The 21,614-nt window shown below is 42.2% G+C and overlaps 1 protein-coding gene across 1 annotated transcript in view; it reads right to left on the bottom strand.

The window, feature by feature from the left end:
- The window catches only part of PRPS2 (phosphoribosyl pyrophosphate synthetase 2), a 32,857-nt gene extending 21,347 nt beyond the window's left edge, over nucleotides 1-11,510 (bottom strand). Inside the window, exons 1-2 of the mRNA XM_032285901.1 lie at nucleotides 11,258-11,510; nucleotides 3,564-3,747 (exon numbers count right to left, since the gene is read on the bottom strand). Coding sequence (XP_032141792.1) covers nucleotides 3,564-3,747; nucleotides 11,258-11,379 — 306 coding nt within the window. The 5' untranslated portion in view covers nucleotides 11,380-11,510. The remainder of the gene's footprint in view (nucleotides 1-3,563; nucleotides 3,748-11,257) is intronic.
- Nucleotides 11,511-21,614: the final 10,104 nt, after the last annotated feature.

Here is a 21,614-nt window from a genome sequence, read left to right as displayed (position 1 = left end):
TGATCAAAGTCCTCTCTTCATCAGCAGTTAAGCTCAGGCAGTCATGGAATTGTCTGGCTGGGATAAAAAATTAGAAGCAGCTACAATGTTACTACTAAGAAACAGCAAAGTGATTAAAGAAAAGGTGGAAGAAAGAAAAGTAATATGTTTTCACAATGGGCAAAAATGGAAAACACATCTAACTGTCTAACATCAGGAAAACTGCTACTAGCTAGAAAACGCAGTTCCACAAAACAGTTAAAGCCAGTCAAGCGTGTTGATGGCTCAGACCTGTAGTCCCAGCACTTTGGGAGGTTGGGACGGGCGGATCACTTGAGTCCAGGAGTTTGAGACCAGCCAGGCCCACGTGGTGAAACCCCGTCTCTACTAAAAATACAAAAAATTAGCCAGGCATGGTAGTGCATGCTTCCCAGCTACTTGAGAGGCTGAGGCAGGAGAATCCTTGAACCCAGGCATCAGAAGTTGCAGTGGGCTGAGATGGCGCCACTGTACTCCATGCTGGGTGACAAGAGTGAAACTCCATCTCAAACACACACACACACACACATACACACACGCAAAACCAACAGTTAAAGACACTAGAGTTCCAGAAATCCATAGGGCTCTTGTTGTTCGCGGTGGCTGGGAGTGCTGCTGGCGACTAGGAACTAGGGGATGGAGATCAGACTGCTTCACACCCCCTGCAATGCAAGGAGTCGGGAACAAATAGTGCTAGTTTCTCCAACTCAGATAAGAAAACACTTCTCCAACTTCATAAAAAGAGGTCACTGCCAATCAGATATGTGCAAACAAAAATGTAGTGCTTTCAATATTGTATCACTTAAAGAGAAACATGGGATTACAAATCACTTAACAATGGGGGAGGGCACACGTAATGATAAAAGGAGTAATTTCCTAAAGAAGATACAATGTATTCAATATCTTAGGGCCAAATACAAAATGTAAAACCTACTGTGAGTGAAAGACCTTGATTAAAAATACAGCTAGAGGCCGGTGCAGTGGCTCACACCTGTAATCCCAGCACTTTAGGAGGCCAAGGTGGGCAGATCACTTGAGGTCAGGAGTTCGAGACCAGCCTGGCCAGCATGGCGAAACCCCGTCTCTACTAAAAATACAAAAATTAGCTGGACGTGGTGGCGTGCACCTGTAGTCCCAGTTACTCAGGAGGTTAAGGCAGGAGAATCGCCTGAACCCGAGAGGTGGAGGTTGCAGTGAGCTGAGATTGTGCCACTGCACTCCAGCCTGGGAAACAGAGTGAGATACCATTTCAAAAAAAAAAAAAACAGCTACAATGTGAGAATTTACTAAACCACAAAGAAGGAAGAAATAATGGCAGAAAATTAGCTCTTCTATGACATGGACAAGGAGAAAGATGCTGAAAAATCCTGTGGAAACACACAGATGGGAGGAATAGCTAGGACAACAGATTATACCAATGGGACAAAATTAGAAAATTGAAATTTAACAGCTAAAAATACACATAAACTCTAGAATCAAGTTTAAAATAAAAGGAGCTATATAAATAGCAAGTGGGAGGACATAGCTTCACGGCAAGGTAGGGGACCTAAGGTTTTGGTTGCCCTAGGTCAAGTTTAGACTATAAGTGCACGCGTGCACACACACACACTATCAATGCTGTAATACAGGGGTTGGCAAACTGTGCCCTACAGGCCAAATCAAGCTAGCCACCAGCCACTTGTTTTGGTACTACTTGTGAGCTAATAACAGCTTTCACATGTTTAAAGGGTTGAAAAAAACTCAAAATAAATGCTCAAGGCATGTGAAAATGATATGAAATTCACATTTCAGTGTCCATAAAGTTTTACTGGAACACAGCCATATCCATTTACTTACATATTGTCTGTTGCTCTTTTCGAAGTATAACCAGAGTTGAATTGTTGCAACAGAGACCATATAGCCATTTACAGATAAAGTATATGGACCCTTCTGATCAGATTTTAGGTGAGAAATTAACTGACGAGCCACCTTCAAGACAGGGAAAAGAAACCATGTCTTGAGGAGGCTGGGATTAATATTCAGGGGGACTTTGGTAGATGAATTCAAATTTATAAAGGATTTCTTTCAAATATGAGGGGATCTTGTGGTGCTTCAGAAATCTGTGTTGTTTCAGAAATGAACCATGGAGATAAATAGCAGCGTGTTGGGGAAAACCTTTCTTGCACTGAGTTACCAAATCACAGAGTAGCAGCGTGTCTTGCAAACTGGCAGGATTCTCACTGAGCCCGGCTGAAAGTCCTAAGATATGTAGCAGACAACAGCTAGGAGTTGACCACTGTAATAGGTCAAACAATATCCCCCCAAAACTCGTGTCTACCCACAGCTTCAGCATGTGACCTCATTTTGGAAATATGGTCTTTGCAAATATAACCAAGGTAAAGATTAAGTTGAGTTCATTCTGGATTAGGTTGGGCCTGAAATCCAATGACAGTGTCCTTAATAAGAAACAAAGAGACACAGGGAACAGACCAGGTGAAAACAGAGGCAGAGACCAGAGTGATGCAGCCACAAGCCAAGGAATGCAAGGAGACACCAGAAGTTGGAAGAGGTGAGAATGCATCCTGCCTTACAGCCTTCGGAAGGAGCGTGGCCCTGCCCATTCCTTGAATTCACACTTTTGAGCCTCCAAGACTGTGAGGGAAAAATTTCTGCTCTTTTAAGCCACTTGGTTTGTGTAATTTCTTATGACAGCCCTAGAAAACTAATACAATCTCCTTCAATGTTCTTCTCAACCTCCGATTTCTCTGATGCTCTCAAAGTCAAAGACCAATCACATTTTCTTCATTTTTTTTAAAGACTCACAGAGCCTCCTCTGATGCTAATGTTGTGAAAATCATAATTCAATGATACTGTTTCTTTTCTTTTTAAAAGGTTAAAAAAAGATCTTTTTTTAATTAAACTTTTGATTTTGGGGGAATTTATTCACATAGCCTCCTTCGATGCTAACGTAAAAATCATAATTCGATGATACTATTTCTGTTCTCTTTTAAAGGCTAAAAAGAGATCATAGTTTGTTTGTTTTTAAATTAAACTTTTTAATCTGGGGGAATTTATTTTCATACAACTGCATGTAGATTGACATGCAGTTGTATGAAACAATGCAGAGATCCTGTGAACCTTTTACCTAGTTCCCTGTGGTAACATCTTGTAAAACTATAACACAGTATCACAGCCAGGACCCTGAAACTGATACAATCCAGTGATCTGATTCAGATGTTCTCCAGTTTGACTTGTACTCTTGTGCGCGTTTGTGTGTGTATTTACTTCTATCCACCACTACAAAGACAACAATTTCATTATAATAAGGACAATAATGGTATTTTAATACCTGCAAAAATATGCTTTACCTGTTTCTTCGAATATTAACGTCAGGGTAGGTTCAAAGTCAAATCTTTAACAAACAAAATGAGGAAGTATATCTACTTGATCATTAGAGGAAAAAGTCAACATTTTCCAGATAATTCTAATCAAGGGAATAAATGAGGAAAAAAAAACATTGACAGTGGCCCAGAACAGGCTTCTAGAGTAGGACACACCTCTCCTACCTTGTCTTTTTTATCTTGTCGGGCGTATGGGAAACACGGGATCACGGCAGTCACCCTGGATGATGACGCAATCTTGCAGGCATTGATCATGATGAGGAGCTCCATCAGGTTGTCGTTAATTTCCCCACAGCCGCTCTGGATGATGTAGACATCTTCCCCTCTTACACTTTCACCAATCTCCACGCTAGGAAAAGAGAACTGCCATTGGTTAATATTGAAGCATATTTGCATCTTGGGTGTTTCTGAGACCTCCCCCAGGTTTGATGATCACCAGGATGACTTAGAGGACTTAGCATAATAGTTGTACTCATGGCTATGATTTATTGCAGGGAAAGGACACAGAGCAAACTCAGCAAAGGGAAAAGGTGCATGGGGTGAAGTTGGGGGAAACAGGGTGCAAGCTTCCAAGAGTCCTCCCCAAGAGGAGTCAGAGGTAGAGTTTAATGCCCCAGTAGTGAGCTATAACCACACATGTGAAGGGCTCTTGACCAGGGAAGCTGCTTAGAGACTAAAGTCCCTGAGTTTTTATTGTGGGCTGGTCTTATAAGCACCCTCTGCCTAGCACATACCAAAATGTCAGACTCACAGGCATTCAACATGAACCACATTGTTTATCAATTTTTTTTTACCAGTTTATGCAGTGAGCCATTCTTACCGGGAAATGGTGGGTACCCTTGCAAAATCTAAGCTCCCAGAGGCCAGCCAAGGGCCAACCTTGCAAACAGGCCTGAGTCTTAGGTCTGCTATGTTAACTCTTTTCTGCAAAATACCATATTTAGTTTTAGTTTTTTATTTTTATTAAAGTTAAACAGTCACATTGCTTAAAAAAACTCAAACCATTCTGTAAGACTTAGAGAAACAGCCCAGAGGCCACCAATTTTAATTTTTGATATGATTTTTAGATATTTTCCTTCACGTGTAGTTAATACGTGTGTATTGCTGTGTCTTGAGTTGTTATTTTAGGCAAAGTGTATTGACTTCTCACTGTGGAAGATGAGGACTGAACTCTATTTTGACTCAGTTCTATCACGTGGAATGCAAATTTCCCATCTCGCCATCATCCCAATATAGATCAATATTCACATTAAAGATTGACTTTACATTTTTAACTGCATAAAGGCTGCTGCTCAGAGCTCTGCCATGCAGTAAACTTAAACAAATGTTTATATTTTATTTTCATACACATCTTTTCTTTTTATTTTCCCTGGAGGTCATTCTCTTACCTTTTTATCTGCTAAGTTTTCTGAATCCTGAATCCAGATTCCACCCTAAACCCTTCACTAACAATCAAAATCTCCCAAGGTCAGAGGCCTCAAGTCCCATCTGCATTTCATCGTCTTGCAGGCGTCCCTCCCGGGGGTGGCAGGTCTGGGTTATCTCTCTGCCTGTGCACAGCTGCCATCTGGGGATTCCCTACCCCCTCTCCTGGACTCCATTTCCCATTTTCTGTATCCTCTTTCTTGGTATACTTCCTTGTTTTGGCATCCTCGCGTAGCTTCTGGAGAAAGAATAAATAGCAGCTAAGTTTTGGAAAATTACACGTCTGGAATTTTCTATATTTCCAGATAGAGAATTCTCGATGTCCAACATGAGAGGGAGAGCCAGCCCATCCCTGGTATATTCCTTTGATCAGAAGAAACATAAAATAGTGCCATGTGCTCAGGCACATCCTTCGCAGAGCTCTGCGTCCAAACCAGGAAGATGGTCAGCTCTGCAATGTTTTGAAAAGGCCAATTTGTTCCAATGATTGATATTACTTGGAACAATTTGAGCATAGCATGAATTTCGTATTTTCTTATGTACAACCTCTTATCCTGAGACTGCAGAAAACTGCACTGCACCCAGCCAAATGGAGCCACTTAGAAATACACAAACATACACATGTATACACCTTGAAGACAATGAGCCACACTCATTCACCTATGGTGTCACAACTTTCCACGTCATTTTAGAGAACCCTAAAGCTCAGGCATTTTTTCAATGGAAAGTGCCATCTTTGCTGTAGTATTTATGTAATTTTTTTTTTTTTTTTGAGACCGAGTTTTGCTCTTGTTGCCCAGGCTGGAGTGCAATGGCCCCATCTCCACTCACTGCAACCTCTGCCTCCCAGGTTCAAGTGACTGTCCTGCCTCAGACTTCCAGGTAGCTGGGATTATAGGTGCATACCACCATACCTGGCTCATTTTTGTATTTTTAGTAGAGACGGGGTTTTGCCATGTTATCAAGGCTGGTTTCGAACTCCTGACCTCAAGTGATCAGCTCACCCCGGGCTTCCAAAGTGCTGGGATTACGGACGTGAGCCACTGCGCCCAGCCAATTTTTGGGGGGCATGTAATACATGTTGATGTTTTACCATTTTGACAGGAACTCTAATCCAAAATTCTGAAATCCAAAACTTTCTGAGTGACAACATCATGCTCAAAGGAAGTGGTCACTGGGGCATTTTGTATGTCGGATTTTTGGAGGTTTGGAATGCTCAACCAGTAAGTACAACAGAAATATTCCAAAATGCAAAAATAAAAAATAAATCTGAAATACTTGTCCCAGGCATTTCTGATAAGGGATACTCACCCTGATAACCTTCCCATGATTTTTTTAATGGGTCACTGAGGAAGTTTTTGAATGCTATGTCCCTAACCCCATTTTTCTCATAAGCCCCGTGGTTTTGGATTGCCTGATTTTGCATAGCATGGTAATTTTTAGGAATATATATGTCACATTACAGCAGAATTGTCTGTAAATGTATTCATCCCAAAATGAAATATTTTAAAATTACAAATGAGGAACATGAATAATTATCCTTCTCCCTTCTCCCTCTATCAGATACCTGATAAAACTGTTTTCTTAAAAGGGCCAATTAAGGCCGGGCGCAGTGGCTCATGCCTATAATCCCAGCACTTTGGGAGTCCGAGGAAGGCGGATTACCTGAGGTTGGGAGTTCGAGACCAGCCTGACCAACATGGAGAAATTCCGTCTCTACTAAAAAATACAAAATTAGCCGGGCATGGTGGCACATACCTGTAATCCCAGCTACTTGGGAGGCTGATGCAGGAGAATCGCTTGAACCCAGGAGGCAAAGGTTGTGATGAAGCAAAGGTTGCGATGAGCCAAGATCGCACCATTGCACTCCAGCCTGGGCAACAACAGGAACAAGCTGGGCATGGTGGCTCATGCCCATAGTCCCAGCTACTTGGAAAGCTGAGGCAGGAGGATTGTTTGAGCCCAGGAGTTCGATCCAGCCTGGGCAACATAGCGAGACTCCATCTCTAAAAATTTTAAAGGAAAATAAAGTCTTTCAAGTTGACATGTTGTGAAAATTAGTTTTGATAACATTCACACATCTTCTTGCATGCCTTCTACTATGGATGAAAATATGCCAATCTCACAGGATGAGGGGGAAAGAGTTCTATGTGCTCTCTCCTATTTCACGATCTAGGGAACTAAATATAACTGCTTTGTGAACATTACATCAACTATGGGATAAACTTAATTTGGAAATTGCTATGGTTTAAATGTGTTCTCCAACATTCATGTGTTGAAAGCTTAATCCCCAGTACAGGAGTATTGAGAGGTGAGACATTTAAGAGGTGATTAGGTCATGAGGGCTGTGTCCTCATGAATGGATTAACGTCATCATTGCGAGAGCGTGTTCATTATCTTAAGAATGGGTTTATTTGCAAGTTTGGCCCCTCTTGTTTTCTCTCAACGGTGCTGTCTTGCTCTTCCACCCTTCTGTCATGGGATGACACAGCAAGAAGGACCTTGCCAGATGCCAGCCCCTCAATCTTGGACTTCCCAAATTCTAGACCTATGATAAATTCTGTTTTTCTATAAATTAGCCAGTCGCCAGTATATTGTTATAGCAGCACAAAATGAACTACAGCAGAAATTAAGTACAGTATTATATAGCTCAGAGGTCCACAAAACATAGCACACAGGCTGTTTTTCTATGGCCTGTGAGTTAAGAATGGTGTGGTAGGCAGAATAATGGCCCCCTAAAGATGTCTACATCCTAATCCTTTGAATATGTGAGTTTATATGGCAAAGAAGAAGTAAGTTTGCAGATGGAATTCAGGTGGCTCATCAGCTGACCTTAACATTCTGGATTATTTAAATTGGTCCAGTGTAATCACAGGGCCCTTAAAAATCCAAGAGGGAGACAGCAGAAGCAGGGTCAGAGCAACATTTTATTGCTGACATTGAAGGTAGAAGAGGCCAAAAGTGAAGGAATGTGAGCTGCTTCTAGAAACTAGAAAAGGCACGGGAACAGATTCTCTCCTAGAGCCTCAGAAGAGAATGCAGCCCAGCTAACCTGCGACAAACATTATTGTAACTTACAGAACTGTAAGATAAAGCAGCAACAGAGACTACACGTGCTAGCACTGCCTAAAATATTTACGATCTGGCCCTTTACAGAAAAACGTTGCCAACTCCTGGTATTATGACGTTTATCCCACAAGATTAGATTCTTTGGCCTGTTTTTCCTCAAGAACCTCCAGCAGTCCAGAGGAGGACAGAGAATATCATCACCATGGCAACTTTTCCCCTAAAGCTAGTCCTGCTTCTACTCAAAAAGATGATCATGACTATCTTTATTCTAGGTCTTTTAAAAATTGTGGCTAGAAGGCAGCATCCATTTGCTATTCCACCAGAGGATCTTTATTGACCCCTACATAAAAAAGCTGAAGAGTGTCACTGACTCAACAATAAATAGGCATGGTAACTAAAAGAGAACCACAGGCTCTAACACTTTTCCCATCAAGGAGCAGGGTCTAGTCTCCTGCCCTTGAATTTGGGAGGGCTCTGTACTTGCCCAACAGAATATGACAGAAATTATGACAGCAACTTTCAAGCCAGTCCTTAATGGACTGGTGACTTCCATGTCCTGTCTTTTGGAACATTCATTCTTAGAACCCAGTTTCCATATTGTAAGGAAGCTCAAGCAGCCCCATGGAGAGGTCTACAGGAAGAGGAGCCGAGGTTCCTAACTAAGCTCCCAGGCAACAGCTAGTAGCAACTTATCAGTGATGTGAGCCATCCTCAAGAACCCTCCAGCCCCAGTTAGCTACATCATCTGTGACCATATGGGGCAAAAACAAGCTTTCTTCACTGAGCCCTTCCCAAATTGCAGATTTGTAAGCCAAATCAACAATTACTGTTTCAAGCCATTAAGCTATGGGCTGATTTATTACCTGGTAACTGATAACCTTGTATAACTTTGTACAACCTTGTCTCACAGTATAGCTAAAGATTCTGCCAGCAGGTTAACTGACCAGGGTAAAATGTTATAACAGAGACTTCTAGACACCTGCTGTCCTAAGATGTCATCCTGGAATTTCTATGGTCTATAGTGAAGTTGAAGCAGACCTCTCCCTGCATATCTGAAATGATTTAGGGATGAGAAGGTAAAATTAGAAGGCTCTATGTTCAGTTAAGTAGCGTATAAAAAATGCTAAATGGGAGGATTGATGGCTAGCAGACAACAAACCAGATTTCTAATCCTAGCTCAGTGAGAGCTTCAAGGGGCCCTTACATGAACTGAACCAATTTTGTCTTCCTTTTGCCTTTTAGTTTCTCCTCTCTTCGATCACAGTTAAAAGCTGTATTCCTAGCACGGTACCTGGTCCAGAGAGGGCTGTTTATAAACGTTAAACTCTGTACTTGTACAGTTCATGGAAAAGAGAAAAGTCAGGCAGTTAACCATTTATATTCTATATATTAAAAACATAAAATGTAGCCATATAGACAATTCCCAAACTTCATGCTGAGTGGTTTTTGAGGCCCCACGATTTCTAATTATCAAGTGATGGTTATAAAATCCCCAAACAAAATAAAAGTGAGTCTGCTTTATATTTGAAACAAATGTATAAACAATCATACTTCAATGTCTGAGTGAGCTTTGCCCAATGGCATATGCAGTATTTTTAGGGGAAACTCAACACTGACTTAGCAGTGAACTGATCTAGATTAACCATACTCCTTAGCAAAAGTTCGTGCTGCACTGGGTACATGGAAGGGCAACATACTTGCTTTCAAAATTTACTTCATCAAGAAATTTCTCCTTTACTTATATGACAACACCTTCTGAACAAAAACTATTCTTCTTCTTGTGTTCTTAAAGGGACTGAAACTTGAACAAGACTGGCAAAATATTGCAACATTCAAACCTGGTTCTATCCTTCTCCAGAGCCCTAGACCATCCCCTCAGACTTCTGTATTAAACACTGCACAGTGGAATTCTTTAGCCAAAGTCCACCTGCTACTCATTCACAATGTTTCTTTACTTATAGTATCATCGGAGCCATAACTGGAATTTGCCACCTGGAAGAAGTCACGTAAGATTCACATATCCTAAAAAGCTGACTTGCCAAAAAAACAAAAACAAAAACAAAAACAAAAACAAAACAAAACAGTATCTTCCCCATCAGTATTAACATAACTCCTCATTAAGAAATTTTTGCCAAACCCCAAGTCATCAGGATTTTCTCCTAGAGATTTTATAGTTCTAGATTTTATGTTTAGGTCTATAGTCCACTTCAAAGTTAATTTTTGCAAATGGTGAAAAGGATGGATGGAAGTTCATAGTTTTTGGCATATGGCTGTTCAACTGTTCCAGCACCATTTCGAGAAAATGTTGGTTGAATTGGATCTTTGCCAAAGATATAAAAATTATCAGTAACTGTGGACAGTTAACTGTACTAGACATTGGAGGAAGGGGGAAAAATGAGACCAACTTGAAATGAGTCAAGGAGCTGTGTGGACTCAGGCAGGTGGACAAAGGAGCCCCCTAGGTCAGCTTCCAAGGATGGCCACCACGTGATCCACAGGCAGAAGCGACCACTTCTCCTGGACTTGAGAAATGGGTGGAAGTTACAGGCGAATCACGGCGTCGCTGTTTGACACAGCAGAGTTACCAGAACCAGAAGGAAGCTGAAAGTCCATCGTCTTTGAAGCAGCAAGAGTAGTGGAAGCAGAGGGGAGCTCACCATGTGAGCCCTGGGATTCTCACAGTCTTTCAAAGCGTGGCACAACTCCACCCTCTGGATAACGCAGAGGTCTGCGTCCGGGCTGCTCAGGAGACTTACCTGGGAAGCTGTAAAAACGCTGATCTCCCGCCCGTTCGATCAAACCCTTTGGGGGCAGGTGGGGGAAGCAGCGTTCGAACCGTCCCCAGGTAAACCCAGTCTGCAACCAGAGTTGGGGACAGGGGTGAACCTTTCGTCGCACGCACTGGTCTGGGTTCAGCCTTGCAGGGACGCGGAAACTGGGACCAGCCAACCCAGAACGTCCCTTCACCGCGCGCTGCCCCGATGCGGTTCCCGCCCGCTGCGCCCACTCTCTCCCCGACGGTCTGTGACCGCCCAGACGTCTCCCTTCCGGGCTGGGGACGCCAGGTCGAGCGGCGCCGCTGGGAGGCCGGGCGCGCCTCGGGACCGCCGGGTCGCCGCGGTCCCAGAACCGAAGGCCCTGCCGCCGGGGGCAGAGCCGGGACGGGCACCCAGACGCGCGGCGCCCCACTTCGGCTTCTTCGCAGGCGCGGGCACTAGGGCGCGGAGGCCGCGTTGCCACCGTCCCGCCCCGGAAGGGGGAACGCGGCGGCTGCGGAGGTGGCCCGGGCAGCCGCTGGTTCGCAACCCGGCCCCACAGCCGCGTGCCCAGAGCTCTTCCCAGCCCGGCCGCCGGCGCGGCCCCACCTGGTCTCCTGGTTGCTGAACTTCTTGGTGACCACCTTGCCCAGCTCCAGGCCCAGGCGATCCGCCACGCGCTGGGACAGGTCCTGGTGCGAACTGCCGCTAAACAGCACGATGTTGGGCATGGTGGGGCGCGGGACTCCGAGGGGCGTGCGGTGGCAGAGGAGGTGGTGGAGGCAACAGCGACGCGGACGGCTGCTGCTGCGGGAGCGGGAAAGCGCGGCGGCTAGATGTAGGGAAGGGGAGGAGCGGAGGGGGAGGAGCCGGAGGAGGAGCTGGAGGGGGCTGAGAGGGAGGAAGAGCGGCCTTGGAGGGGGAGCTGGAAAGTGCCGGGGGGGCGGGAGCACCGCCCGGGAAGCTGTTTGGGACGCCGTGGGTGGTCCTGAAGCCCGAAGGCGTCCTTGCTCCTCGAGAGAGCCCCGAGCCTCGTTCTTGACCTTCCAGACCTGCCTTGCGGAGAGAGCCAATGAACCGTGGTTAGCTGGGCACAAAGGGAGAGTTCCGGACGGGTAGATGCCTCGAGGTGCTTCTCAGCCCGGAGCGACTTCCCGCCCCGGAACACCGCAAATCCAGTGTGGGCGACTGGTGTTCAACTATGCCAAGGGTCAGCAAACTATAGCCCATGGGCCAGATCGCCAGTGTTCGTACAGAGAGCTAAGCATGGCTTTCATACATGAACATTTGCACTTGTTGTGATGATAGCAGAAACCACCTTTGAACTCCAATTAAGAGAAATATCCCCCCACTCCAGCGAAAGAATTCCTTTTCTCTCATTAATAGATGTGGGTTACAAATAATTGCACTTAAATATTATTGTATTTTGGATTATGCCAATAAAAACATTATGAAAAATGTTTCTCTCTTGTTATGTAAGTTCCTACCTAATACCTTTCCTTTTGTTCCTTGGTCTGCAAAACGTAAAATATTGGCCATGTGGTCCTTTATAGTTAAAATTTGATGAACCCTGAACTACAGAGTTGCCCCCGTACCATGTGTCCTTGAAAAATCCAGCCACCATGTGAGTCCTGATCACAGGCTGAGGGGAAGTGTTGCTCTTGGTGGCTCACTGGATCAAACCAAGTCCCCCAGATTCACCATTTTTCGGTAGAAGTGGTGGTCCTTGGGCCACTTCACAACCTTCTACCTGTTGGATGCTCAAGGGCCTGATCCCAGGAACACAGATCTCCCCAGACAGTCTTGCTCAGTCCCTCCACATCCCTGGAGTCAGGGCCTCCTTCCCCTCCTTCCTGCTAGAAACCAGCAAAAAGCTTTTCTCAAGAAGCCAATGCAGTACCAGAGCCAACTTCAGAGCACAAACCAAGTGTAGGAGAAAGGAAAGCAGTCCCTGCCTATGGAGGCTGGTTGGTGATGCTGGTCACAGTTTCACACTCCTCAACAAAGGCCGATTCAACCGGGTAGATAAATGGCTTGGTTTTACTAATGTTTGCCAAGAATTGGCTCTCCATCAACAGCAAAGCCCACTTGCAATTGGGTTGTAGCCTGCTCTAATCAGACTCCATGTTATTGAGATTTGGGAGATTACTGGGATAATTCATATCACTGGGATTTTTCATCTAGGTCCTTGTACTTTGCAGGGAGATTACCTTGCACATCAAGTGTTTCTTGTAACTGCCAGCCTATCAAAAAGTTATTCAAACTGCCAATTTTAGCAGCACTTCTGGCCCTTTTTCATTCCTCCTAGAGATGTGTATATGCCCTATTATATAACAAAACAAACAAAATACCCTATCTGCAATGGTTTATTTTCTATGTATTTCACAGTTAATTACCATAGCTGTGAGATTTATACTGGACTGCTATGTTTAAAATTTTTATTGAGTGAGTCTGCTAATGTAGCTATATTTAGACTCTTCTAATAAAATTTACTATGAGCAAATTACTATAATTTTTATGTCTTTAAAATTTTTCTCATAGATAAAATTGACTAATAATGGATTCCTCTAAATATATACATGCTTTTCTCAAAGGGAAAGTGGCATCCTCTTAGCATGATGGGGCTGTAGTTCTTTGCTAACATAGAACCAAAGCTGATGGACTATCAAACAGTAAAAGTTAAAGCCCTCGCTCTTTGGGTGGGTTAATGGCTGGGGATTTGGAAGCTCAGATTGAATTGTGACAAACCACGGCCTTGACAGCACCAAGCAGAAACAATATCTGGGTTGGTGCAACTAACACAATGATTTTTGGCTCGATAGTCTGATGAGTTACTCTGCTTAAATGCTAAATGTAAACAAGGTGAAATGTGCCATTGGTGTTGATGAGAATACTAATAGGAATCACTGAAAAATCACAAGTCACAGACTGTTCAGGAAGCTGTCACTTGTAAATGTACAAGTTTAAAAGAGCAGCTACAGATGATTTTACTTGTGTGAACACTTTCTCTCCCAAGTGCCTTTATCCTTGATCCATAGGAGCCAGGTTGTGGGAAACGTTTGTCTAGGTTCAGAAACGTTTCTGGTTTCTGAACCTCAGCACAGCTGATATTTAGGCTGGGTCATTCTTTGTTGCGGGATTGTCCTGTGCATTGCAGGATGTTTAGCAGCGTCCCTCACCTCTACCTACTAGATGCCAGTGGCACCTATCCACCACTGCGACAATCAAGTGTCCCTAGGCATGGTCAAATGCCCCACAAGGGGCAAAATCGCCACAGGTTGAGAATCACTAGTCTGAATGAACCCCTGGCCTTTTCTCCTCCATGTGGGCCTTTCCTCATGGTTGCTTGGGTTTCCTTACGGCATGGCTGCAAGGTTCCAAGGAGTGTTCCAAGAAGATGAGTCTCAGTGAGCAAGTGCTTATCAAGCCTCTGCTTTTATCTTGCTTGCTAATGTCTCATTGACCAAAGCAAGTTACATGGCCAAGACCAGCCATCAACATGGTATGGGACAACAGAAGGGCATGAGTACTGTGCACCAACTGTCTACCATAGTACACTTCTTGAACAACATTTGAAATTGGGGAGCCTCGGGAAAAATGGAACACATGTTCAAAGACCCAAGACTTAGAAGAGAAAAAGAACATACACTCTGTGCATATGTGATCCAGGTCTCAGATCCTTTATAAAATATACATTATTTTAAGATAAAATGTTAGTGGAAAAAATAAAAATGATGAGATATTTTCCCTTGTTGATTTTTATCTTCATTGACTCATGGATAGGGATAAATGGAAAAACAGTTATTTGGATTTATGAACAGTTTCACATCTTCTGTTTTCCACATCATCTAGCCAAGTTCTTTGTATATAGTAAGAACTCTAAGTATTTGCTGAGTGAATTTATCCCTGACAATTTTAGGGCTGAGAAATGGAAGAAATGGCCCAAAGTCACATGGCTAGTTGAAAGCAGCAAGGGAATTAGAATGTGGATCTTCTAGCCCAGTCCTTTTCTCTCCAGATGGTAATGTTCAAAAGAAATGTAATGATTGTTTCCTATATGTTTCTATGAAAAATTTTTAAACTTTTTCTAAAGAAATATAATGCAAGCCACATATGTAATTTCCATTTTAGTAGCTGTATTTTAAAAGAATATAAAGAAACAAGTGAAGGTAATTTTAGTAATACACTTTATTTAATCCAATATCCAAAATATTATCATTCCAATATGAAAGCAACATAAAACATATTAATGGGCTATTTTGCATTTTTTTGGTACCGAGTCTTCAAAATCCAATACAGATTTTGCATTTAGAGCACATCTTAATTTGGACTTGCCATATCTGAAGTGCTCATCAGCCACATGTGGCTGATAGTTGCTGTATTAGAACAAGAAGTTCTAGAACGTTAGTTCCCAAGAGCAATGCCAAGGCACTCTGACACAACCATTTTCTTGTGTGTTTTTATTAGGGGTTTGGCAAAGAATTTATAACTTATTATAAAATGCTAACATTTATAAACAATTTAAAAATAAGTTAAAATGGATTTAATTTTAATTCTCTATTAACGACATTTTCACTCATAAGTATTTTTTCTGATTTTCATTTCTATAACTTTACTTCCATTATTTAAAGAAAAATTCAAAATCAAAGATGAAAATATAATGAACAACCATATACCCACCGCCTAGATTTTGTAGCTGTCAAAATTTTCTCATGTTTGCTTTATCTATTTTTATCTGAAGTATTTTAAAGTAAATTACAGATGTGATATATTCACCTCTAAATTATTTAGCCTGCATATATCCGTAAAAAGATAAAGACATTACATCGTGTACAAATGTTAATTTAAAATTGATCAAAGACCTAAATGCAAGACCTAAAACTATAAAACTCTTTTTGTTTTTGTTTTTGTTTTTTTGTATTGCCCACGCTGGAGTGCAGTGGTGCGATCGTGGCTCACTACAGCCTCGACCTCCTGGGCTCAAGTGATCCTCCTGCCTCAGCCTCTTGAGTAGGTGGGACTACAAGTGCATGCCATTGTGCCAAGCTAATTTTTGTATTTTTTGTAGAGATGTCATCTTTACAAAAAATACAAAAATGTTTCCCAGGCTGGTCTCGAACTCCTAGGCTCAAGCAATCCACCCGCCTTGGCGTCCCAAAGTGCTGGGATTACAGGCATGAGCCACCGCACCTAGCCTAAAACTATAGAATACTTAAAAGAAAACATAGGTATACATTTTCATAACTTTGGATTAGGCAAAGATTTATTTAATATGACATCAAAAGCACAAGCACCACCAACAAAAATATATGAACTGGACATCAAAATGAAAAACTTGTGCTTCGAAGGATACCATCAAGAAAGTGAAAGACAACCCAAAGAATGGGAGAAAATGTTTGTAAATCATGTATCTGATGAGTCTTGTATCTAGGATACATAAAAAATATCCACAACTCAATAATAAAAAGACAACTGAATTTAAAAATGGGCAAAGAAGACTGCATAGGAATGTTTATAGCAGCTTTATTCATAATTGTTAAAAGTTCAAAGCAACCAAGATGTTCTTCAGTAGGTGAATGGATAGACTGTGATACATCTAAACAGTGGAAAGCTATTCAGCAGTATAAATAAATGAGATATCAAGCCACGAAAAGACATGGAGGAAACTTAAACGCATATTACTAAGTCAAAGAAACCAATCTGAAAAGGCTACAGACTGTAGTATTCCACCTGTATGACATTCTGGAAAAAGCAAAACTGCAGAGATGGTGAAAAGATCAGGGGTTGTCAGTGGCTAGAGGGGAAGGAGGGTTGAGGGCAGTGAAACAACTCTATATGACACCACAATGGTGGATACATGTCGTTATGCATCTGTCAAAACCCATAGAATGTACCACACCACGAGTGGACCTTGATGTAAACTATGAACTTTGAATGATAATGACGTGTCAATGTATGTACATTGATTTTAGTTAGTAGGAGAGGCTGTGCAGCATGTGTGGGGGCTGAGAGTACATGGGAATTCTCTGTACTTTTTCGCTTAATTTACCGTGAACCTAAAAATTTAATCTCTTAAAAAATGAAAAAAATGTGGGCGATAGATGTGGTAGACCTTTCTCCAAAAAAGATATACAGATGGCTAATAAACACTTGAAAAGATTGTGAACATAATTAGCCGTCAGAGAAATGCCAATGAAAACCACGAGGAGATGCCATTACATACCCACTATGTTGGCTATTGTAAAAAAGACAGATAATGATGACAAACGTTGGTGAAAATGTGGAGAAATTGAACCCTCAGACACAGTCAATGGGAATGTAAAATGGTGCAGCTGCTTTGTCAAAGTCTGGCAGTTCCTCAAATGGTCAAACAGAGTGACCATATGAGCTGGGAATTCCACTCCTGGGTATATACTCAAGAGAGTTGAAAACAGGCATTCAAATGAATAGTTTACATGAATGTTATGAGCAGCACTATTTGCAATAGCCAAAAGATGAAAACCACCCAGATGCCATCAACTGATGAGTGGATAAACAAAATGTGGTCATCTGTACAATGGAGTATTATCTAGCCTTTAAAAAGAATGAAATTCTGGGTGGGCCCGGTGGCTCACGCCTATAATCTCAGCACTTTGGGAGTCCAAGGCAGGCACATAATGAGTTCAGGAGTTCCAGACCGGCCTGACCAACATGGTGAAACCCTGTCTCTACTAAAAATACAAAAATTAGCTGGGCCTGGAGGCATGCACCTGTAATCCCAGCTACTCAGGAGGCTGAGGCAGGACAATCGCTTGAACCTGGGAGGCAGAGGTTGCAATGAGCCGAGATTGCGCCACTGCACTCCAGCCTGGGCAGCAGAGCAAGCCTCCATCTCAAAATAATAATAAAAGAATGAAATTCTGATATGTGCTATGGAAACCTTGAAAACATTATGCTAAGTGAAGAATACAGACACAAAAGACCACATAGTACATGATTCCATTTATGTGAAATATTCAGAATATGAAAATCTCCATACAGAAAGTAAATTAGGAGTTGCCTAGGGTTAGTTAGGGGAATGGGAAGATGGAGGGACAGCGGCGGAGCTAAAAGCAGAAGGGTGTGGGATTTCTTTGGGGTGGAAATGAAAATGTTTTAAAATTGTTATGATGAATGCACAACTCTGTGAACATACAAAAAGCCATTGAATTTTACATATTAAATGGTTGAGTTGTATGGTATATAAATTGTTTCTCAATAAAGCTCTTAAAAAGAGAGATAAGGACATTTTTCTTTATGATTCCAATACCATGATCACATCTGACATATTAACATGGCAGTTTATCTTGATATTATAATATCGAGCTAGATGACTGGTTTAAGGTGCTGACAGCCTTATTCCTCCTTTATAAGCCTACATTTTAGCCTTGCAAAATGCAAACTTTCTAATTCTATTCATCTTTGCTATGTACAATATTCGCCGGAATTCTCCAGTGTGGAAGAGCTTCCCTTTGTCTTCTGGGCTACGTGATTACCCTAAAATAAGGTTTGCAGTAGAAAAGCAAGAAAAACATTAAATTTTCTTCCCTTTCATTACCAATTTCCAGAATCAGAAGTTTGGTCTTTGAATACTGCTTTCCATGGAAAGGAACCAAGTATTCTTGCTATTTGACCAATTCAAGGTCTGGGTCAGGAACAGACGAAGTGAACCAGAACATCTTGTCTCAGATATAGCAGAGATGACAGGGAATATGTCAGAAAGATAAAGGCACCAGTTTAACATGAGTAAAATGGCACGTCTATAATCCTGGCTAATCGGAGGCTAACACAGGGGAATCGTTTGAGCCCAGGAGTCTGAGGGCAGCCTGGGCAATGTAGTGAGATCCCTGTCTCTCAAAAGCAAAATTAATTAACTAATTAAAGTGTGGCTACTATTGATTAGTAGTAGGGCAGTGTGAACATCAAAAATGAATGCAACTTTAGTTGCCTGAAACATACCAAATATGTAATAATCAGTGAGTCCATAATGATACTCAATAAAATGAAAACCTGAACAAAAACAAAACTCACTTGAATTCAGTAAAGACGAATATTAAACTAACTTCCTTCTGTGAAAATTGCTCACTGAAAAACAAGCTTTCTTGAGAGGGCAGCTGAAGGTGGAATTACACCGATTTCTCTTGGTAATTCCTTGTAATCTGATGCTGCCAAGGAGAATGTCCTTTTTATGCGGGTTGTATCAGTCACTTCTGGAAATAAGATCAAAGATCTGGTGCCCTCAGTCAGCTTAACGTAGCTGGATACGACATACATAATTCAAGCAGCGGAGGGGTCGAGGCCAGATAAGGAGCACAAGAATCCACAGCCAGGATGCGGATGGAAGAGAAAGGAATTTTGTAATAGTGGAGATGGAAGATGCTTAAAGCAGGTAAAGAATTTGCATTGTGGGGGAGGAGGGGGGTAATATTCTGATGAGAGGACTGACATGAAGTCATTGAAATTAGGCTGAGCTTAGCTTTAGTGTAAGTGTCTAAATAAAGCAAGGGCCAATAACAGCTAGTTGTCTCAAATCCTTTCTGGAATAAGGTAGCAATTAAGAGAAGAAATAATACTGCACAGGTATATAGCACTTACTATGGCAGGCCTTCGCAACAATCCTGTGACTTTGGTCTTGTTAGTCTCATCCCCATTCCACAAGTAGAGAAACTGAGAAACAGAGAGGTTAGACAACTTGCCCAAGGTCACATAGCTACCTAGCGGAGCCTAGCTAGCAGCTCTTTACCACTACTCTCTCCCGCTTCCCACTTCACTCTCCCATGTATGTGTGAGCAGCTGAAGAACGCTTTCAATTAGAGATCACTGTAGTGTATAAAGAGTCCTTCTTCCTTATGATAATGTTTTCTGCCTCTAAATAATCCCAGTAACACAATTTTGATAAGGATTATCTCACCTGGACAAGAAACGTTGTGATGCCTCCAAGCATGACCGTGGGCTTTCTTGTCTTTATTCTTTCTACAAATTCTCCTTAATGTCATCCCGGCCCAAGACTAAATCCTGATGACTTTCATGTTTGTATCTTCAGCCCAGACCCCTCACTTGAGGTCTGACTTGAACATCCAACTCTACAACAGGGTTGGCAAGTTGTGACCCATGGGCCAAATCCTGTCTATAACCTACTCTTGTAAATAAAATTTCACATATTTACACACCCATTCATTTACGTATTATCTGTGGCTGCTCTTGTGCCAGTAGGACAGAGTTGAGGGGTTGTGGCAAAGACGCCATGGCCTTCAGAGCCTAAATATTGACTATTTGGACCTTTAGAGAAAACACTGGTCTTCTCCAATGAGAAGTCTTCATGCTCTTGGTCCCAACAGCCTGTTCTTCTGAGTAGGTGGCACCTCCAACCACCCAGTAATCAAAGACAAAATGTGTGAATCACCGTCAATTCTGTCTTTCCCATTGCCCTCTCATCCCGAGACCGTTGATCCTGTTTGCCAAAGCCGCCACTTCTCTCCATCACCACGGCCAGCAGCCAGCCAGTGTATTAGCCTCCTTGAACCCTCAAGGAGGACCCTCTTCTTAAGATCTTTGCCTCCCTCCAATCCACTTCTACACCACAATCAGAACAATTTTTTATAATGTTTTATTTTATTTTATTTACTTTTTTTTTTTTTTTTTGAGATAGAGTCTCACTCTGCCACCCAGGCTGGAGTGCAGTGGCACGACTTCCACTCACTGCAACCTCTGCCTCCCAGGTTCAAGTGATTCTCCTGCCTCAGCCTCCTGAGTAGCTGGGATTACAGGCATTCACCACCCTGTCAAGGTAATTTTTGTATTTTTAGTAGAGACGGGGTTTCACCATGTTGGCCAGGCTTGTCTTGAACTCCTGACTTGGTGTAATCCATCCACCTCGGCCTCCCAAAGTGCTGAGATTACAGGCATGAGCCGCCGTGCCCAGTGTGATTTTTTTTTTTAAATCAAAGCTAACGAGTTACTCTTCTCCTTAAAACCTGTCAGTGGCTTCCCATAATACTTGGAAATGGGCCCTGCTTAACCCTCTAAGTTCATATGACCTCCCCTCACTGACCTTCAGCTTCTTTCCTCTCTTTTCTAAGACACACAGAGCCTTTCTAGCCATGGGAACTTTACACATGCACCTTACTCTCTCAGAAAGCTCAAGATGACTCCTCTGTCATAGGCTTGGTTTATTTCATCTTTTAGTCTCAGTTGATAAAGGTCACTTCTTTAACCTCCCTCCAGATGACAATTCTCTGTCCTCTCCCAACCCCCAGCTCAGTTTTCTTGATCTCATTACTGTGTCTGTTGATTACTTTCATAGCATTTATCTTCATCTGTAATGATCAATTTGCTGTCTTTAATTGCATGTTGAGAATCTTTGCCATTGGTGACTAGAATGTAAATAACGCTAGGTCAGCGATTGGATCAGTCTTGGACACAGCTTTATCCTCAGAGTCTAGCACAGGGCTAGCCAGACAACAAATACATGCGGCTTTGTGGGTCAGCTATAGGGTCTTTTTTACAACTACACAAGTCTTCATTTGTAGCACAAGTAAATGATTTGGTGTGGTATGTTCCAATAAAACCTTATTTATAGACAGAAAATTTTAATTTCATTTAATCTTAATGTGCCACGAAATATTATTTTGTTTTTTTCCTAGCCATTTAAAAATGTAAAAACCATTATTAGCTCGAAGACTACATAGAAACAAAGCAGCTGGGATTTAGCCGGTAGGCCTTAAGTAGTTGGTCAACCCCTCATCTAGCATACTGCTTGGCAGATTCTCATAAAAATTTTTTTCAAATAAAGAAGGCATGCAAACAAGAACTTCGAAATTAGAAATATTCTCCAACTGCTTTTCCTTAAATTTGTGATGATTTTGCAATTGACATGATCCACGCAGACAGCAAGCAAGAGTCCATTAATATCTGGCATCTTCCTAAACGCTTACTTCTCTTTATGTTG

The sequence above is a fragment of the Sapajus apella genome, unplaced genomic scaffold, assembly GCF_009761245.1.
Source record: "Sapajus apella isolate SASKATOON/1434 unplaced genomic scaffold, GSC_monkey_1.0 scaffold17, whole genome shotgun sequence".
Classification (NCBI taxonomy): domain Eukaryota; kingdom Metazoa; phylum Chordata; class Mammalia; order Primates; family Cebidae; genus Sapajus; species Sapajus apella.
Note: the sequence above shows the minus strand (reverse complement) of the source record. Positions and strands in the feature narration are given on the sequence as shown.